Source organism: Bombina bombina, chromosome 6, assembly GCF_027579735.1.
Source record: "Bombina bombina isolate aBomBom1 chromosome 6, aBomBom1.pri, whole genome shotgun sequence".
NCBI lineage: Eukaryota > Metazoa > Chordata > Amphibia > Anura > Bombinatoridae > Bombina > Bombina bombina.
Window position 1 is genome coordinate 557,560,790 of NC_069504.1, and position 20,909 is coordinate 557,581,698.

A 20,909-nucleotide genomic window follows, 5' to 3' on the forward strand; every position below is an offset into this window, starting at 1 on the left:
GCATAATGTTCTTTGGCAACATTCAGATGATTTTGGTAAGCAATCTGACATAGAAAAACTCATACAGCAATTCCATCTAAAAGTCGGATTCACTAAAGTTACTTGAGCTCCTAAATGATAATAAGTCATAGAACCACAGGTTTGGTCGCTCTTATTGTAGTAACTAATTATCTCCTCACTATATCCAACCAGGTCTAATGAGAGAATACTTAAAGTAAAATTACCTTCTAAGCTCAAATTTATATTTACTCCTATGTCTTTAGTGATTAGACACAATAGATAGAGGAGGCTAACTCACTATATACTGGTCCCTAGATACCCCTAGTATTGTTCCAGCATCAGTAATCTGGGAATTGTGTTGGTATATATTTTAGCACTAAGTTTTTAAGTGACCTAAATATTATATACAAATTGTTGATATTTAAGAATCCCCTCACACTAGGCAATCTTCCTCCTTATGCTCTCCCTTTTCCCTTTCACATGTCATTTCTCAAAATGCTAGACATTCACATTGTGACATCTGCCAGTATGTTTGTCAGCCAGATGCCTATATATTACCATTTCTTAGTATATCAGTCAGCTAAACACTTATATTTTAAAATATTTCAATGAACCCAAGAGTGGCCCCGTGGTAACTACCATTTGACACTCCTTTAATGCTTCAATAGGTCCAAGAGTGACCGACTCAGTAGTTGCCTTAACTTTAGAATCTATATGAAAAATGAAGTTTCATTTTTATTTGTCCAAGCCAGTCACTGGTATTTCAGGGATATATAGCCATCTAGGGTATCTTAGGCTAAACAGTTAGTGTGCAAATAAATACTTTAATATTGCTCTCCCTAAAACTAGTAAATATTTTCTATCAACCTGGATGGAGTTTAATACTGAATATTTCATATATACAATTATTACCTTGTTTATTGTAACTCAGATTTTGTTATTAACCATTTAAGGACACAGCTTTCAGTTTGCTCAATTAATTTATGACGGAAAAATTCCGTCATATGTCCTTAAGAGGTTAAGCTTTATATTCTGAACTGTAATACTTTAGCCAGAGAACGATCTGTATGCCAATTGTTATTCTGAATTGACATGTTTTGTACAATGTCATTTATAAAAACCTCAATAAAAGAATAAAAAAAATAAAAACATTGATAACAGAAGTAAATTAGAAAGTGTCTTAAAACTGCATGGCCTATCTGCATCATTATGGTTTATTTAACTTGAGTGTCCCTTTAAAACCCTTGAATCTCTTAGTTAAGATAGAAAGTGTAGTTTAAAAACACCTGGGGTAAGGTATGCAAGAGATGACGTTTTGCAAACCGTTTTATCAGCACCAGGTACTGTCTATGTTTAAAGGCTGTGACACACTGCAAGCGATGCGGCGCGAGGCGAAGCAGCTGCTTCGCTCCGCGTCGCATCGCTTCTGAAGTTCAAATATTTCATCTCTGAGCACTCAACTACGCGTCCTGACGCAGCAGAGTGCTGAGAGATGAAAAGGTAGGACACACTGAGCGCAAACAGCTGCATGTACACGCTGCGCGTCGCTCCGCTTGCAGTGTGTCACAGCCTTTAGTGACATGAATGTGCAAAAAAGAAAAAACACTGTAATATTCATTAGCATATAACTGTGTGTTTAAAAAAAACCTGCACAAACACTGTGTTTAACTACTGGGAGCTAGTTGAACACACCTGACGAGCCAATAACTGCACATCCACAAATACCCAGCAAGCTCCCTGTAGTGCAAGATACCAAGAGAATGAAGTATATTTGATAACCGACAAAATTTGTCAAAAGTCTCTTATAATTGAACACACTATCTGAATCATTAAAGTTTCATATTGACTTTAAGGTCCCTTTAAATAATTCCAAAACAAAGTTAATTTATGTTAATGAAGGGCGAGGCGACTCATGATAAACTAGTTTATCATAAAAACAGTAAAGTAATATCAGCAACTTATATTCTACATTTTCATTACTGATTTATATGGAAACCACAATTTGCATATCACTCACATGATAATTAGAATGGTAAGAATGTAATGATTAAATGTGAAATCTACATAAATAAAAAAATAGGGTGTAATAGTTTCTTTCTATGTTGTGGGGGCATCTAGTGGTACAAGTAAAAAGTGTACCTCACCAGGATTATTTTTTTTTTATTAGCATTATAGATCTAAATAAACAACCTCATACACACTTTCAAACATATATAATAAGCATAATTTACCCTTATTAAAATTAAAAGGTGAAGAGATATTTTGCAGTTCTTGTTTTGTGTGGGGGGAAAGTAAAATCTAAAGGGACATTAGACAAACTGTTTTTCCTTTAATTTGTTTCCAATGACTTGTTATATCAGCTTCAGAGTAGAAAATGTATGATAAATGTGTCCTTTATGTTTCCTTTTTTGTAAATTAAATAGCAGGGTTTGCTCTTTGAAACCACAAACCATCAAAATAGGCTAAGCTTGTAGAGAGATCAGGCATCCTTATCTTATTACTTAAATGTCTCTATTTCTTATCTCTGTATCTATACAATACTTACAAAGAACAATTGAAAATTAACAATTTTGGAATTTTCTCTCTCCTACTCCCTACTGTGAGTGTAAATTCTTCTGCTGGCTGTATTTACATAGATTGTCAATAACCTATACTTAAAGGGCCACTGTAAGTAAATATTTTCTATGCCTGTTACTAACTAACTAACCCAAATACGCTTTTTATCAATAGCATTTCATTAACATATCTCTACCGTATATCAGAAATCTTGTCTGCAAATTTAATTGTTTTCCAAACCCACTCCGTGGGTATCCTTTGCTCTGTACCAATCCGTTTACAATACCTAGGTTTCAAAATGGCGCTTTAAACACAAAGTTATTGGTTTAAGTATTTTGAACACGCAGTGCTGAAAATAGTGGGCAGGATAACGTGACATCATCGTCGAATAAAAGATATAACTTTTATAACGTTATGAAACTTCGTTTTGGATAAAATATAGGTCAGTAGGTTTTAATTAATGTTTCTTAACTTTAATATGTTAGTTGTTTAGCTTAAAAATTATAACAGAAAGTAATCCTTTAAGTATAGAAACGTTCAGTATAGGTAGGAACATCACAGGCAAAATCAGCTATTTCAAATGCCAATATAAAGGCAAATTAGCTAGTTATAAACAACTTAATACACTCCATCAGGTAAATTGGATAGTTGGGAACAAATGAACAAATTAAAGGGGAGAATTTTATTGGGCAAACTGTCTCTTTAAAGCTGTTTAAATTTAAAAAGGGACACATTTTTCTTTTATAATTCAGTTAGAACATGTCATTTTATACAATTTTCAATTTTGCTTCAATCTCAGCAATGCACTACTGGGAGCTGGCTGAGCATATCTAGTGAGCCAAACACAAGTGAAAAATGTGTGCAAGTACCAATTACCAGCTAGCTCCCTGTAGTGTAGGATATGTACATATTCTTTTTCAACAACGGATATCAAGAGAACAAGTACATTTAAAAATAAAAGTGAATTTAAAAGCGTCTTAAAATGACATGCTCTAATTCATTAAAGCTGAATTTTTGAAATTCCTATCCTTTAAAATCAAATCTAAATACAGCAGGTTAAGCATTAGCAGAAAGTGCTGATTAGCTAATAAACATTATCAGGAAGTACTTTTATCCTAATGGATGATAAAAAAAAGCATTTTGTGTACAGTGTCCCTTTAAGTAAAAAGACTGATAAGAAAAATAGACATTAGTTGGGGATGGTGATGTGAACCAGAGGGTCTCTGTCATATGAGAGAGATCTTTTCACAGCATAATATAAAAGACTGCAGGAAAAGTATGTAGAATGTTTGGAACAATTTGTTCAATTCAGATTGCAGAAAAAGTATCTGTTTCAGCTTCTTAGCAACACTTACATTTGAAATGAAGAATATATTTGATAAAACGTAAATGAAGATACTTCTATGTTTATATGTGATAAAGATGTTCAATAACAGCATATTCTATTTATTTTTTTCTTTGTTTTACCTAAAATATGGCATTTTAAAGTGTAAAAGTTTCTCTTTTTTAATGTATGTTCGTATACTCTTAGCCAACATTTTCCTTGAGTCTTGCAGAGTAATGTTCTTCACCACAAATAGCAAAAAAGTATTTTTCAAGATGTTTAAATTCTGCCTATTTATTTATATGATTAAACTTTTCTGCCATTATCCCTTTAAGTGATATACACAGTACATATTTTGGTCTTGGGATCATAACAAGACCAACTTAAATAAACATTTAAAAAATGCAGAGTAATTCAAACACATTTAGACATAAAATCCAATATCAATTAATATAATGTATATACAACAAATACAAAGTCTCCTAACATGAAAAGCTGACATTACTGGAAAGTGAAAAATGTAAAACCTAATAATAAACTTACCAGTCTATGTTCATCAAATACTTCAAAAAGAAGTCTGTGTTTTTTAGGAAATACCTTTTAAAAATAAAACAAAAAAATTAGAAATGTGCATTTTTTTTTTACTTACACCACTCAATGAAACAAATAATTCACTAAACATCCACATATTTTCAATCTTCAAGTATCACAAGGGATATGAAACCCACAAGTGTTCTTTTGTGGTTCAGACAGAGCATACACATTTTAAAATATTTACTTCTATTATCAAATTTGTTTAGTTCCCATGATATTCTGTGTTGAAGAGATACCTAGGTAAGCATCTGGAGCACTAAATGGCAGGAAATAGTGCTGCCCTCTAGTGTTCTTGCAAAACTGCTGCCCTATATGGGAAATGGGCCATCTCCTACGCTTATGTCCCGTCTTTTAAACAAAAGATACCAAGATAACAGAAGTAAAATAGAAAGTTGTTTAAAATCAAGTGCTTTATCTAAATCATGAAATAAATATTTTGGGTTTCATATTCCTTTAACTATAAAGGCAAAATAAACATTTATGTATTTGATACATTTTATACTAATGAAAATGATACTGCAAATACCTCTTTACTGTTACATTTTATCTGTAATGAGTCATCATATTTGTCAGTGCTAGACAGGAAATACAGTTTACACAAATATGTATTGGTGCAAAAACTGGAAGAAAAAACAGAATTTATGCTTACCTGATAAATTACTTTCTCCAACGGTGTGTCCGGTCCACGGCGTCATCCTTACTTGTGGGAATATCTCTTCCCCAACAGGAAATGGCAAAGAGTCCCAGCAAAGCTGGCCATATAGTCCCTACTAGGCTCCGCCCACCCCAGTCATTCGACCGACGGACAGGAGGAAAAATATGGGAGAAACCATATGGTACCGTGGTGACTGTAGTTAGAGAAAATAATTCATCAGACCTGATTAAAAAACCAGGGCGGGCCGTGGACCGGACACACCGTTGGAGAAAGTAATTTATCAGGTAAGCATAAATTCTGTTTTCTCCAACATTGGTGTGTCTGGTCCACGGCGTCATCCTTACTTGTGGGAACCAATACCAAAGCTTTAGGACACGGATGAAGGGAGAGAGCAAATCAGGTTACCTAAACGGAAGGCACCACGGCTTGCAAAACCTTTCTCCCAAAAATAGCCTCCGAAGAAGCAAAAGTATCAAATTTGTAAAATTTGGCAAAAGTGTGCATTGAAGACCAAGTCGCTGCCTTACATATCTGATCAACAGAAGCCTCGTTCTTGAAGGCCCATGTGGAAGCCACAACCCTAGTGGAGTGAGCTGTGATTCTTTCAGGAGGCTGCCGTCCGGCAGTCTCGTAAGCCAATCGGATGATGCTTTTAAGCCAAAAGGAAAGAGAGGTAGAAGTCGCTTTTTGACCTCTCCTTTTACCAGAATAGACGACAAACAGAGAAGATGTTTGTCTGAAATCTTTTGTAGCTTCTAAATAGAATTTTAGAGCACGGACTACGTCCAAATTGTGTAACAAACGTTCCTTCTTTGAAGTTATATGAAAATGGCAAGACATCAATTGCAATAACTTACAATGTAATTAACGCATTTAACAATGAAGTGCATTTACGGGTGATAAAGGATAAATGGCATAGAGAGTTTCCTAATCTAACGATAAAGGATATTGAGCAATCTCTGAAGTTAAATTATAAATATTGGGTCCCAACTAATTGGCGAGAATCACACTTGAAGTTGATTAGGAAAGTCTATATAACCAATAGAAACCTATCCAGATGGTACGGGACCACTGTAACTTGCCCGAAGTGTAGTGCAGAGGAAGCAGATATTATTCATTATTTTTGGAGTTGCCCTAAAGTAAATCAACTATGGAGACAAATTAATTATTGGATTAAGAAGAAGCTCGATATAGAATTTGAGATTCAAAATTTTCATGTTTTTTTCCTAGCGAAATATTCAGATAGAGTTAAAGAGAATGACTTAATTAACACTATAATCTTCATAACTAGAAATTTAATTCTGAAAGACTGGAAAGGGGCGAAGGCCCCCAAATTGATGGCATGCAAAAATGGAGTAGTTAAACAATGTATGTTAGAACAATATGACTCACGAGAGCCATCTAGTCCGCTAGAAGAATTCTTTTTTAAGAAATGGAAAAAGTTAATCCTCTCGTTACCTTTGAATATACAAATCCAACTGACAGCCCCTTTTAGGAATACAGAATATGTGATGATTAACATTATAGCCGGATTATTCCCGCAAAGCTGGGGTGGATGGTAGAAGAGTCAGAGAGAGAGAGAGGAAGGAAGTGGAGAGGGGTTTTTTCCTTTTTTTTTTTTTTTTTCTCTCTCTCCCCCCCCATTATCATGATCATGATAACCTATAACTGATATATATGGATTTGTTTGTTTTATCTTCCTTTCTGCATATGTTAAATATAGGAAGAAGGTTATGTTTAAGATACTAGATGATAAGATTACTGGTTCCGATGTTAGGGAAAATATGTTAACCGTAGTTATAAGAGTTTAATTTTGTATTATCAAGTCTGTAACTATAGATGGTACTATAAAAGGATCATTTGTAAACATGAATAATGAAGAATGTACTTTCATTTTTGTAACTTTGAGAATTGGCATTAATAAAGCTTTTGAAAAATCAAAAAAAAAAAAAAAAAAAAAAAAAGAAACTGGATTCGGACACAAAGAAGGTACAACTATCTCCTGGTTAATATTTTTGTTAGAAACAACCTTTGGAAGGAAACCAGGCTTAGTACGCAAAACCACCTTATCTGCATGGAACACCAGATAGGGCGGAGAACACTGCAGAGCAGATAACTCTGAAACTCTTCTAGCAGAAGAAATTGCAACCAAAAACAAAACTTTCCAAGATAACAACTTAATATCTATGGAATGTAGAGGTTCAAACGGAGCCCCTTGAAGAACTGAAAGAACTAGATTTAAACTCCAGGGAGGAGTCAAAGGTCTGTAAACAGGCTTGATCCTAACCAGAGCCTGAACAAATGCTTGAACATCTGGCACAGCTGCCAATCGTTTGTGTAGGAAGACAGATAAAGCAGAAATCTGTCCCTTTAGAGAACTCGCAGATAATCCTTTATCCAAACCTTCAAGGAAAGAATCTTAAGAATTTTTACCTTATTCCAAAGGAATCCCTTGGATTCACACCAGCAGATATATCTTTTCCATATTTTATGGTAAATCTTTCTAGCTACCGGTTTTCTGGCCTGAACCAGAGTATCAATCACCGAATCTGAAAACCCACGCTTTGATAGAATCAAGCGTTCAATCTCCAAGCCGTCAGCTGGAGGGAGACCAGATTTGGATGTTCGAATGGACCCTGAACAAGAAGGTCCTGTCTCAAAGGTAGCTTCCATGGTGGAACCGATGACATATTCACCAGGTCTGCATACCAAGTCCTGCGTGGCCACGCAGGAGCTGTCAAGATCACCGAGACCCTCTCCTGTTTGATCCTGGCTACCAGCCTGGGAATGAGAGGAAACGGTGGGAACACATAAGCTAGGTTGAAGGTCCAAGGCGCTACTAGTGCATCCACTAGAGTCGCCTTGGGATCCCTGGATCTGGACCCGTAGCAAGGAACCTTGAAGTTCTGACGAGACGCCATCAGATCCATGTCTGGAATGCCCCATAATTGAGTCAACTGGGCAAAAATCTCCGGGTGGAGTTCCCACTCCCCCGGATGAAATGTCTGACGACTCAGATAATCCGCTTCCCAGTTTTCCACACCTGGGATGTGGATCGCAGATAGATGGCAGAAGTGATTCTCCGCCCATTGTATTATTTTGGTTACTTCTTTCATCGCCAGGGAACTCCTTGTTCCCCCCTGATGATTGATATACGCAACAGTCGTCATGTTGTCTGATTGGAATCTTATGAATCTGGCCTTTGCAAGCTGAGGCCAAGCCCTGAGAGCATTGGATATCGCTCTTAGTTCCAGAATGTTTATCGGGAGAAGAGACTCTTCCCGAGACCATAGTCCCTGAGCTTTCAGGGATTCCCAGACCGCACCCCAGCCCACTAGACTGGCGTCGGTCGTGACAATGACCCACTCTGGTCTGCGGAAGCTCATTCCCTGGGATAGGTGGTCCAGGGATATCCACCAACGGAGTGAATCTCTGGTCTTCTGATCTACTTGAATCACTGGAGACAAGTCTGTATAGTCCCCATTCCACTGTTTCAGCATGCACAGTTGTAATGGTCTTAGATGAATTCGTGCAAAAGGAACTATGTCCATTGCTGCAACCATCAACCCTACTACTTCCATGCACTGAGCTATGGAAGGACGTGGAACAGAATGAAGAACTTGACAAGCGCTTAGAAGTTTTGACTTTCTGACATCTGTCAGAAAGATCCTCATTTCTAAGGAATCTATTATTGTTCCCAGGAAGGGAACTCTTGTTGACGGAGACAGAGAACTTTTTTCTATGTTCACCTTCCATCCGTGAGATCTGAGAAAGGCCAGAACGATGTCTGTATGAGCCTTTGCTTTTGAAAGGGACGACGCTTGTATTAGAATGTCGTCCAAGTATGGTACTACTGCAATGCCCCTCGGTCTTAGAACCGCTAGAAGGGACCCGAGTACCTTTGTGAAAATCCTTGGAGCAGTGGCTAATCCGAATGGGAGGGCCACAAACTGGTAATGTTTGTCCAGAAAGGCGAACCTTAGGAACTGATGATGTTCTTTGTGGATAGGAATATGTAGGTACGCATCCTTTAGATCCACGGTAGTCATAAATTGACCTTCCTGGATAGTGGGTAGAATCGTTCGAATGGTTGCCATTTTGAACGATGGTACCCTGAGAAATTTGTTTAGGATCTTTAAATCCAGAATTGGTATGAAGGTTCCCTCTTTTTTGGGAACTACGAACAGATTTGAGTAAAATCCCATTCCTTGTTCCGTCATTGGAACTGGGTGTATCACTCCCATCTTTAGCAGGTCTTCTACACAATGTAAGAACGCCTGTCTCTTTATTTGGTTTGAGGATAAGTGAGACATGTGGAACCGTCCCCTTGGGGGTAGTTCCTTGAATTCTAGAAGATAACCCTGAGAAACTATTTCTAGCGTCCAGGGATCCTGAACATCTCTTGCTCAAGCCTGAGCAAAGAGAGAGAGTCTGCCCCCCACTAGATCCGGTCCCGGATCGGGGGCTACTCCTTCATGCTGTTTTGTTAGCGGTAGCAGGCTTCTTGGTCTGCTTACCCTTGTTCCAGCCTTGCATCGGTTTCCAGGCTGGTTTGGACTGTGAGGCATTACCCTCTTGCTTAGAGGATGCAGAATTAGAGGCCGGTCCGATCCTGAAATTACGAAAGGAACGAAAATTAGACTTATTCTTGGCCTTGAAAGGGCGTGGCCCTTTCCCTCAGTGATGTCTGAGATAATCTCTTTCAATTCTGGTCCAAAGAGAGTTTTACCCTTGAAGGGGATGTTAAGCAATTTTGTCTTGGATGATACATCCGCTGACCAAGACTTTAGCCAAAGCGCTCTGCGCGCCACAATTGCAAACCCTGAATTTTTCGCCGCAAATCTAGCTAATTGCAAAGCGGCATCTAAAATAAAAGAGTGAGCCAACTTAAGTGCGTGAACTCTGTCCATAACCTCCTCATATGGAGTCTCTCTACTGAGCGACTTTTCTAGTTCCTCGAACCAGAACCACGCTGCTGTAGTGACAGGAACAATGCACGAAATGGGTTGTAGAAGGTAACCTTGCTGTACAAAAATCTTTTTAAGCAAACCTTCCAATTTTTTATCCATAGGATCTTTGAAAGCACAACTATCTTCGATAGGAATAGTAGTGCGCTTGTTTAGAGTAGAAACTGCCCCCTCGACCTTAGGGACTGTCTGCCATAAGTCCTTTCTGGGGTCGACCATAGGAAATAATTTCTTAAATATAGGAGGGGGAACAAAAGGTATGCCGGGCTTCTCCCACTCCTTATTCACTATGTCCGCCACCCGCTTGGGTATAGGAAAAGCGTCGGGGTGCACCGGAATCTCTAGGAACTTGTCCATCTTACATAATTTTTCTGGAATGACCAAGTTGTCACAATCATCCAGAGTAGATAACACCTCCTTAAGCAGTGCGTTGAGATGTTCTAATTTAAATTTAAATGTCACAACATCAGGTTCAGCCTGTTGAGAAATTTTTTCTGAATCTGAAATTTCCCCATCTGACAAAACCTCCCTCATGGCCCCTTCAGATTGGTGTGAGGGTATGACAGAACAATTATCATCAGCGCCCTCCTGCTCTTCAGTGTTTAAAACAGAGCAATCGCGCTTTCTCTGATATGCAGGCATTTTGGATAAAATATTTGCTATGGAGTTATCCATTACAGCCGTCAATTGTTGCATGGTAATAAGCATTGGCGCGCTAGAAGTACTAGGGGCCTCCTGCGTGGGCAAAACTGGCGTAGACACAGAAGGAGATGATGTAGAACCATGTCTACTCCCTTCACTTGAGGAATCATCTTGGGCAATTTCATTATTTGTGGCAGTACTGTCCTTACTTTGTTTGGACGCTATGGCACAATTATCACACAATTTTGAAGGGGGAGACACATTGGCTTTCATACATATAGAACATAGCTTATCTGAAGGCACAGACATGTTAAACAGGCTTAAACTTGTCAATAAAGCACAAAAAACGTTTTAAAACAAAACCGTTACTGTCTCTTTAAATTTTAAACAGAGCACACTTTATTACTGAATATGTGAAAATATATGAAGGAATTGTTCAAAATTTACCAAAATTTCACCACAGTGTCTTAAAGCATTAAAAGTATTGCACACCAATTTTCAGATTAACCCTTAAAATAACAAAACCGGAGCCGGTTACAGATTTAACCCCTATACAGTCCCAGCTACAGCCTTTGCTGTGACTTTACCAAGCCCAGAGGGGAATACGATACCAAATGACGCCTTCTAGGAACTTTTCCAATTACTCTCAGGTCCTCACACATGCGTCTGCATGTCTTGCACTCAAAAACAACTGCGCAGTAATGGCGCGAAAATGAGGCTCAGCCTACAACTGGGAAGGCCCTTCCTGACTGGAAAAGGTGTCTAACATAGTGCCTGACGTTAAAAAACGTTCCTCAAGTTTATAAGTGTGAATTATCATCATAAACATGTATAAAATGTCCAAATAAAGCAATCGATTTAGCCCATAAAAGTGTCTACCAGTTTTATAGCCCATATTAAGCCCTTTATTCTGTTTGAGACTAAGAAAATGGCTTACCGGTCCCCATGAGGGGAAATGACAGCCTTCCAGCATTACAAAGTCTTGTTAGAAATATGGCTAGTCATATCTTAAGCAGAAAAGTCTGCTAACTGTTTCCCCCAACTGAAGTTACTTCATCTCAACAGTCCTATGTGGAAACAGCAATCGATTTTAGTTACTGTCTGCTAAAATCATCTTCCTCTCACAAACAGAAATCTTCATCTTTTTCTGTTTCAGAGTAAATAGTACATACCAGCACTATTTTAAAATAACAAACTCTTGATAGTAGAATAAAAAAAACTACAACTAAACACCACATACTCTTAAACATCTCCGTGGAGATGTTGCCTGTGCAACGGCAAAGAGAATGACTGGGGTGGGCGGAGCCTAGGAGGGACTATATGGCCAGCTTTGCTGGGACTCTTTGCCATTTCCTGTTGGGGAAGAGATATTCCCACAAGTAAGGATGACGCCGTGGACCGGACACACCAATGTTGGAGAAAAAAATACAGAAAGGGGGCCCTTCTCCAAAGAGAACTCACAATGTAAAGACAATAGAGGGGATAGGTTTGCCTAAAAATTTATTTGATTGTAGGGAAGTAAAATAAGAATAAGGTTGATTATACCAGGAGAATGGGTCTTTCAGATTTAGAATAGTACTTAGGTTGCACACTAAACTTGCAGGTCTTAAGGGATGATTTAAATCTTTTAAAACTGGGAAAAAGTTTGAAAGATGAGAAACAAGTTCATCGGGACAGTCACGGTGCAAGAGACATCCAGTTGGTAATGGCAGGGGACAAAAGGTGTAGGTTAAATGTGAGCCTTCAGGGGATTGCTTGGAAACAATTTGAGATATCTGGGTAGGATGGAGGGTAGAGAGCATTGTAAGGAAGGGTTAGAATTTATGGAAACCAAAGTGGACTGGGATGGAGTAGCACAGGATGGCAAACAGGTGAGGTGGACAAGTGTGGCAGATGTGTTTAATACAAATTGAGTGGTGACCAGGGCTGGCCCTAACCGTTGCGGGGCCCAAGTCAGGATGACAAAATGATGCCCCCTTTCTCCCCGCCTCCAACCCTGCCCAATCTCCGCCTCCAACCCCACAGCTTTTAAAATGAAAAAAAAAAATGGGAGAAAAATCATTTAAGGTACTGCAAAACATTTTATATAAAAAAAAACATATAAATCCACTAATGCGGAGCCCTATAACATTGTATATATTGCAATCTACCATTTGTACTATTGGAACAACTGTTAATGTATATAATGAAGAATTATGCTGACAATTAGGAACAGTTGAGTTGAACCGGGCCTTATTTTTATGTGTTTTCTTATAATAACAAGAACATTACAGAGACACCAGGGCCAGCCCTAGCAAGTGCAGGTCCCAGGCAGAGTGACAGCGCGGGGCCTCCACCCACAACAATAAATACTTAAAAGAAATGGGGCAATGCACTGTACCACACAAACACACAGTTATAATGCAAACGCAGAGAGATACGTATATACACATACATCCACACACTCAGACACATACACAGGTTCACACACACAGCCCCTCCCCCACCACATACAGCTCACACACAGCCCCCCCCCACACACACATATACACAGCCCCTGCCCACACACATACACAGCCCCTGCCCACACACATACACAGCCCCCACACACACACACACAGCCCCCACACACACACACACACAGCCCCCACACACACAGCCAGAAGAAACCATCTGTAAATGTGGTAAAGAATCTGGCACACATTTAGTTAATAGCCCCCCCACACACACACACTACACAAGGGTAATGGAAATACTTGTAAACACATTTTTATTTTTTTATTTTTTAAGATGTTAATGCTTTATTTAGAATACCAAGGTACGGCAGCTACCTGTTGTAATAAGGTTTGATTCATAGCCTCAGCCATTATATAAAGCAGTTAGGTAGTGCACATTGGCATGCCTTCTCATAAGTGTGTATTTTATATGCAACTGAAAACAAATCTGGCATTACATTTAAACAAAAAGTACCTTAGTTACACCAATTTACAATGAAAGTAAAGTTTAACTTTGCAGTTACATTATTTGCTGTAGACATTAGACATTGATGTCCAATATTCACATAATCTTACAGATGTTAATACCATGAAAATCCAAAGCAAACATTTATAGAAATGGGAAGCAACTGAAATGTGTAAATTGCTTAAGCTTAGTTGCAGGAACTTACTGTAACTAAAGCAAGCTGGTTAATCTAATGTCCATATGCCTTGATTTTATTTAGATATTTAAAACAGACTTTGGTTATATATAAACATTTTTTTGGACATTTATACTTTTTAAATGCTACTGTTTGTAAAAAGGAAAAATTTAAATGAATGAAATTAGAAAATTAAGATTATTTTTTCATATCAACAAATACATTATAAAATTATAAAAATGCATGTTTATATGAAAAAATATTAATATAATAAAATTTTCTAATTTCATTCATTTAAATTTTATTTCCTAACACAAGCTAAGCTTGCATCTCTTTACCATGATCTCCAAGTGCAGCCCTATTACCCCTTCTCCTTCACAAATGTTGTTAATTACAAGCTTTATGCAGACAGTTCAAGTTCCTTGACCAAATAAGTTAACCCGTTACACGCACTCCCAACACATGTTATTTTGGAGATAACTTTTTCAGGGAGGGACCTTCCAAAACAAGTTCCAAGCAGACACAACTTAATCCAATCCACAGGCACAGCCACTCCTCTGCTTAGTAGTGCTTTGTGCTTACCCACTGACTGCTGCACCACCCAGGCCAGCCCCTGATCTCTATGAGGTCCCTGACTTCACTGGTCCCACACACTCACTCTCACATTTTTACTGCTACAACAGCAATGCCGACTCCCACTCTTTCTGTGTGCCTGACTGGTCTGGCAAAAAAATACCGGACAGCCAGCAGATTGCCAGGTGTGGGTGGTGAAGTGTGGGGCAGGTGGTATATATTGATGAATTATACACATCACATATACATATATATATATATATATATATATATACATACATATACATATATATATATATAATTATTATTATTTTTCCCATTAAAAATATAAACGGAGGGAGACAAGTTAAAAATTTGGTGTCAGCCATAAGTGTCTGACACATTGTGGCGTAAGCAGTAATCATAGACAATGCCTATCCACCTGTACAATGTATACACCTTTTGGTTAACTCCTAGTTATCCAGAAACAATATACACATACACTTTATTACAGAAAAGAAAGGTTAATGTCTTATTAACACAAGTTGCTTATCTTGTCTATCAATGGGACAATGTTATACGGATCACTCATATATTCATTTATTCTCCTGAATGGTCATATCTATAAATTATGAGGTATAAAGATTTAAACATGTTAGGTACATCAAATGTATTAAATTATTTTATTTGAAATATAAAATTAAATTTAAACTTTATATACTGGACTGCTGTACAGCATTTAATACTGGTCATGACCAATCACCACTCAGTAGTATTACAGACAGAAATCACAGACTCAACAATTGATCTTATTAAACCTTCTTAAGTAACTGTGTAATGAACATTCAATACATTTATCACTATAAGAATTAATTAATTTTCTATAGTACTGCATAATATACCTCATTGTGTAGGTGATCTGTGCAGTGTCAACTGACAGTTGATCTCCCTGGCTGGCTACAAAAGTCTGGCACGCTGCAAGTTTTAAATCAAGCCCCTCACTAACAGCCAGGCTGCGTGTCTCACTGCTCACTCCCTTACAGGTCTTCTCAACACAGCATCCGCGCTGCACTAGGTGATGTCATCAGTACTCACTGAAGCATCACATGACTGATATGTCACAGCCAGGCTTGGAGAGGAATGCTACGGTACTCGGAATGCAAATGCCACTGTAAACTACACAAAGGCAGCTCAGCCAGGAAAGAACTGTTAGTCAGAAAGGCAGTTAGTTGGCAACCACTCGTGACGAACCTCTCACTGCTCACGCCTCTGGTGCTCCGCCCTCCACCCCTCCCAGCACCAGTCACCACCCTCTTAGCCTTGCAAAAGTGTATATCCTCCAATCATTCAGATTCGTAAGTGCCTGTGACAGTCACCTGTGCCTCCGTTCGGCCGCTCCTCACTTTTTCCTGGAATCCTGGGCTAAAAATTGCGTCAAAAATTAAAATGGCGCCAAAAATAAATAAAATTCCCTGTTATGACAACCTATTCGATAAACTAAGAAAAAACTAAGAAAACTATTAACCCCTAATCCGCCATTCACCCACATCGCAATTAACCTAATTAAACTATTAATCCCTAATCTGCCATTCACCCACATCGCACTTAACCTAATTAAACTATTAATCCCTAATCCATCATTAACCCACATAAAAATGAACCTAATTAATCTATTAACCCCTAAACCGCCAAACCCCCACATCGCAATAAACCTAATTTAATTACTAAGCCCCCTAACCTAACAACCCCAAATTACATAAAATAACAAAATACTAAATTACAATTAAAATAAAAAATCCTAACAGTACTTAAAAAAACAACAACCTAAGATTAAATTAAAATAATCTAAAATTACAAAAAATAAAAAAGTCTAACATTACAGCAAAAAATAAACCAAATTATCAAAAATGATTTGAACAGCCAATAGGATTTCAGCTCTCATCCTATTGGCTTATTTGAATTTGAAGATTCAAATCAGCCAATAGGAATACAAATTACGCCATATTTAAATGTGTAACTTGCATTCAATATTCAGTGTAAGGCGGTGATTGTACGAAGAGGATCCTCCAGGCTCCATGGCTCCGTGGTCGCCGGTCTTCAGTCATCTTCGCTCTGCGCCGGCTTGGTCCTGGATTAGGATGGAAGATGTCGCCGGCTCCAAGAACACTTCACCACCTCCTAGAAAAGGACCTTATCCGCCGGACTTCGGGAACGGTGAGTATCGATTTGGGTCTTAGAGTTAGGATTTTTTTTATTTATTTATTTTTAGATTAGGGATTCCCCGATGTGCGAGGGGAAATTACGGGCAACACGGGTTTCAGTTGAAGGCTTGCAACTATTTTCCCACAGGCAAAAAATATGCAACCAATACTGCAAATACATTCCTTCATCAAAAACTGTACTCTTAGGGGAAATGGGCCTTAAAGGGACACTGAACCCAATGCAATTTTAAGCAACTTTCTAATTTACTCCTATTATCCATTTTTCTTTGTTCTCTTGCTATCTTTATTTAAAAAAGAAGGCATCTAAGCTAAGGAGCCAGGAAATTTTTGGTTCAGACCATGGACAGCACTTATTTATTGGTGCTGTCCAAACAGCAAGAATAACCCAGGTTGTTCACCAAAAATGGGCCGGCATCTAAAAGTAAATTCTTGCTTTTCAAATAAACATACCAAGAGAATGAAGAAAATTTGATAATAATAATAAATAATAAATTGCATGCTCTATCTGAATCACAAAAGAAAACAATTTATGTTCAGTGTCCCTTTAACTCAATCTGAGAACCCCTCTCACTGAAGAATCACATGCACATCTTAATTCTTCACCTTCGTCCAGAGGAGGCAAAAACAATACTGAGTTACAAGTGAGGTGGGAGGGGTTTTATAGAGCTCTTGGAGTTTTGGAATCTTTGCCTCCTCCTAGTGGCAGGGTAGAGTAATTCCCAGGAGTAATGTACTGTGGACTCTCGCCACCTGTATGAAAGAAAGCAATACTCATTTGAGCTACAGTGGAGATAAAAGCACAAGTCTACAATCCTCCATTTCATAAAAGTAGTCATAGATTTATAGTATATTATGTATGCTGGTGCATTTTAATCTTATGCTATGCTATACTCACCATAACTCAAATGAGTATTGCTTTTTCTCTGGAAATACATATATACAGACATATAGATAGAGAGACATAAACTTTTCATCTGCTTCTTGTTAAATAAGAAACCATTTGATTCTAAATTCCTGTGAGCACTTTTCATTTAGTTTTTTTTTGGGAGTTTCATTTATTGCACTATATGTCATGTCTGGATGTAAGAACCAGACAAGCAGATCATACTCAATCTGAAGTGTGTTATTTTATAAGGACATGACACCTGCAGAATTTTGCAACATTGCCTTTTGTATTCTATGTTTTATCATTTTTCTTGTGAGGCTATTCGCACCTCTACTTGGATTAAAATAGTTGCCCAATCCAAATTGTAGTATGATTAGCATGCTGCTGTGTTTTAAAAGTAACATCTGTGCTCCCCCTAGTGGTAAAAAAACAGTAATGCAGTTGATTAGATCGCAATTATCACAATTGTTATTATTATTTGTTATATGCCAACAGACTCTGCAATTCTGTACAGGGTGTACAATAAGTAAACAGAGAAAGCAAACTGGGACAGGAGTACAGTGTCCTGCACCCTAGAGAGCTTCAAATCTAAAAATTTACCAAATATTTATGGTGAAACATGGGAATCAGAGAGACGTTTTCAGTAAACAAAATTTGGCAAACTAGAATAGTCTTGGCAGTGAGAAGTATCCCTGTCAAACCATTTGGAACATTTTACTGGCATATAATCTTAGATCTTTTAATAAATTACCTCTGAGATACTAAACTCAACATTTATAATATTCTGGGGGGGGGGTTAACCCATAACACCAGCATGATACAGATATCTGTAGTCTGCTATAAACTTGGAGAGGAAGAAACTTTCAGGAAGCGAATTATGTTTTATAAAGAGTATGTATATTGCAGTTTCCATATGACATCAGTAAAATCTCACAGGCATTTGACAGGTTGAAAAAAGTCTTATATACACAGAATATTAAACAAAAAGATTAAAAAGATCTGTGTGGATCAGCATCCAATCTAACGTCCAAGAGCCACAATGTGGTCTTCCAGAGCATAATCTAATATACATGTATTTAACTAACTTACAAGTTTCTCCCTGTGTGTAAGAGTAGAGTGTATACATAATGTATATTTTTCTTGGTCAGCAAGCAAAAGAAAAATCCAACATGGCCAATTATATGAAAGTTGAATGCTCTTGGTATAGATTAACTTCCAATTTATTCTAAAAAAGAACACGTATTGATGAAATCTATATACTGAACAACCAAAAAAGCAACAAACTTATAGAATAAAGGCCCAGAGGAATAGTGGGAAATTTCCACTGGAATCCGTGTGATAATTCCAAGAGCAAAAAAAATAAAATAAAAAAAGAGCCCAGCTTCTGTACTGTACTGGCTCTACAGTCTGTAATAAGGTAGAAATCCCCTTATTCTAATGTCCATTACACTTATAAATTTAGGATTTATTAGCCAGTTTGTTAATACCTTTAGGCCCTGGTGACAAAAGGGTACCTAAAGCAAGAAAGTCTGAGACCGTGGAACCTATTATGGCTCTAGTGTTTGCGAACATATCAGTTCGGAAATCCTTGTCCATCACAAGACTCACATTTATTTGTTATTGTTCGTCAGTTTTTACCTACTGAATCATTATTTGCAGCATTATTAACTGTGAAAGTTATGTCAAATAGGGATATACAGTACTTCGCAAAAGGGAGGTCACAGGGGGCGTGTCCTGGCAGCGACCTAATATGGCCGCAATATCAGGAGCTCTGGATGATGTATAAGATATCCGCCGTATATCTTTTTTATACAGTTCCATCCACATCAGAAAATAAGAGATTTAAACGTCCTACATTGCTGTGAACCTAATGATGTTGAGATCACTGTGTACATGACTCCAGAACACTGATCAGGGTCGTTAGGATCTCTGGCGGCGGCCTAAACTTGAGATTCTGACACCCCCCCCTGTAACCTGGGTAGAGCAGTTGCTTCGGAACTGCTAAAATACACAATCTTTATAAGGACCGATATATATCGTTATGCAAGCCCACTTGGAAGATGATGATTGATAGATTTGAGAGACTAAGCTTGTCCAGTCCTCTGGTAGACATGGAGCGGCATGTTTCTCAGGAACGGTAGAGGAATCTAAGCAACTGGATCTTCAAAGCCCTATACAGTACCTTCCAAACCAAATTTTTGCTTGCTCCGGGTGGAGCGGCAGCCCCCCGGGAGCAAGACGGAAGCCAGGTGCACGAGTGGAAGATACCCCTGCAGTTTCCAGCATGCCAACAATACCCACACATACCTTAGTGTGTGGAGGATCGATAGAGCCCTTGTGTGGTCGGCTTCCATATGTGAGATTACCGGGAGGACCTCTTCACAATAGCCCTTCTCGAGATCGGCAGAAAATGTTTCGTGTTGCAGAAGTGGTGGAACTCTCTTTACCACAGCTGCCTTTTCCAGGAACTAGTCAATCATGCCCTACATCGCCAACTGTAGGCCCAGATGACATGCTGAGGGTGAACACAGCGTCTCTGATCACTACTACACGTGGTGACTTGCAATTATCAAGAAATAAGACGCCAGACATTTCTTATAGGGTCTTCCCTGACTGTAGTCCTAAGGCGGGAGTGGGATGAGTACTTCATGCAATATGCTCATGACAGTGGACTTTCCTGTTCTACATTGGCTGGACTTTGTGTCATATTTCAGTAATGGATCAAAATCAATAGACTCTAATACGTGTATGTTTTATCCATCACAGGTATATTTTATTTGGTTGTTGCAGATTAAATATTTTTCTGTACAGTTAGGAGAAAAATATCATAAATCCTGACGTACGATATATAAAAAAATATGCATTGCTAATGTAATTTCGAGAGGGTCTTCTCTTATTATTTCTCATGGGCATGCAACTTATCAGAGTATAGTGTTAAGCTCACTCCCTTTAGTAGGATTATTAATGATGACCTCCTGGTCTGATTGAGGTACCTATAGGGAGAGCAACCAGAAGGAAATAAGTTTTGATATGGCTCATACTTCCAGCTTAAATGTTTTAGATCATATACAAACAGGTTATGTTCCAGCTCACTAAATAGCCTTTAGGAACTATATTAATATTATCCTAACCAGAGATTCAGCTAAGCTACAAATTATGATATACTATATTCCTATTTCTAACATTGTTGTACACTGTTTTCCTGTAGCTCATGTTTGCTAGTTATAATATATCTATTTATTTGGAAAGGTTGCCCTACAGTATTTCTATCCTTGAGTTTTAAGTACAGGCCATAAATTGACAGTTTTTTGTAGCCTCTCACCTTTCCCACTCCCTATATTCAGGCTTTGAGTGACAGTCCAAGAGGGCTTTTATTTTATTTTGCGTTATAGTTTG

General features: G+C 38.1%; 1 protein-coding gene across 1 annotated transcript in view; it reads right to left on the reverse strand.

Moving 5' to 3' along the window:
• The window catches only part of NEDD4 (NEDD4 E3 ubiquitin protein ligase), a 430,182-nt gene that overhangs the window by 222,177 nt on the left and 187,096 nt on the right, over positions 1-20,909 (reverse strand). Inside the window, exon 5 of the mRNA XM_053717506.1 lies at positions 4,424-4,477. Within this exon, the coding sequence (XP_053573481.1) occupies positions 4,424-4,477 (54 nt within the window). The remainder of the gene's footprint in view (positions 1-4,423; positions 4,478-20,909) is intronic.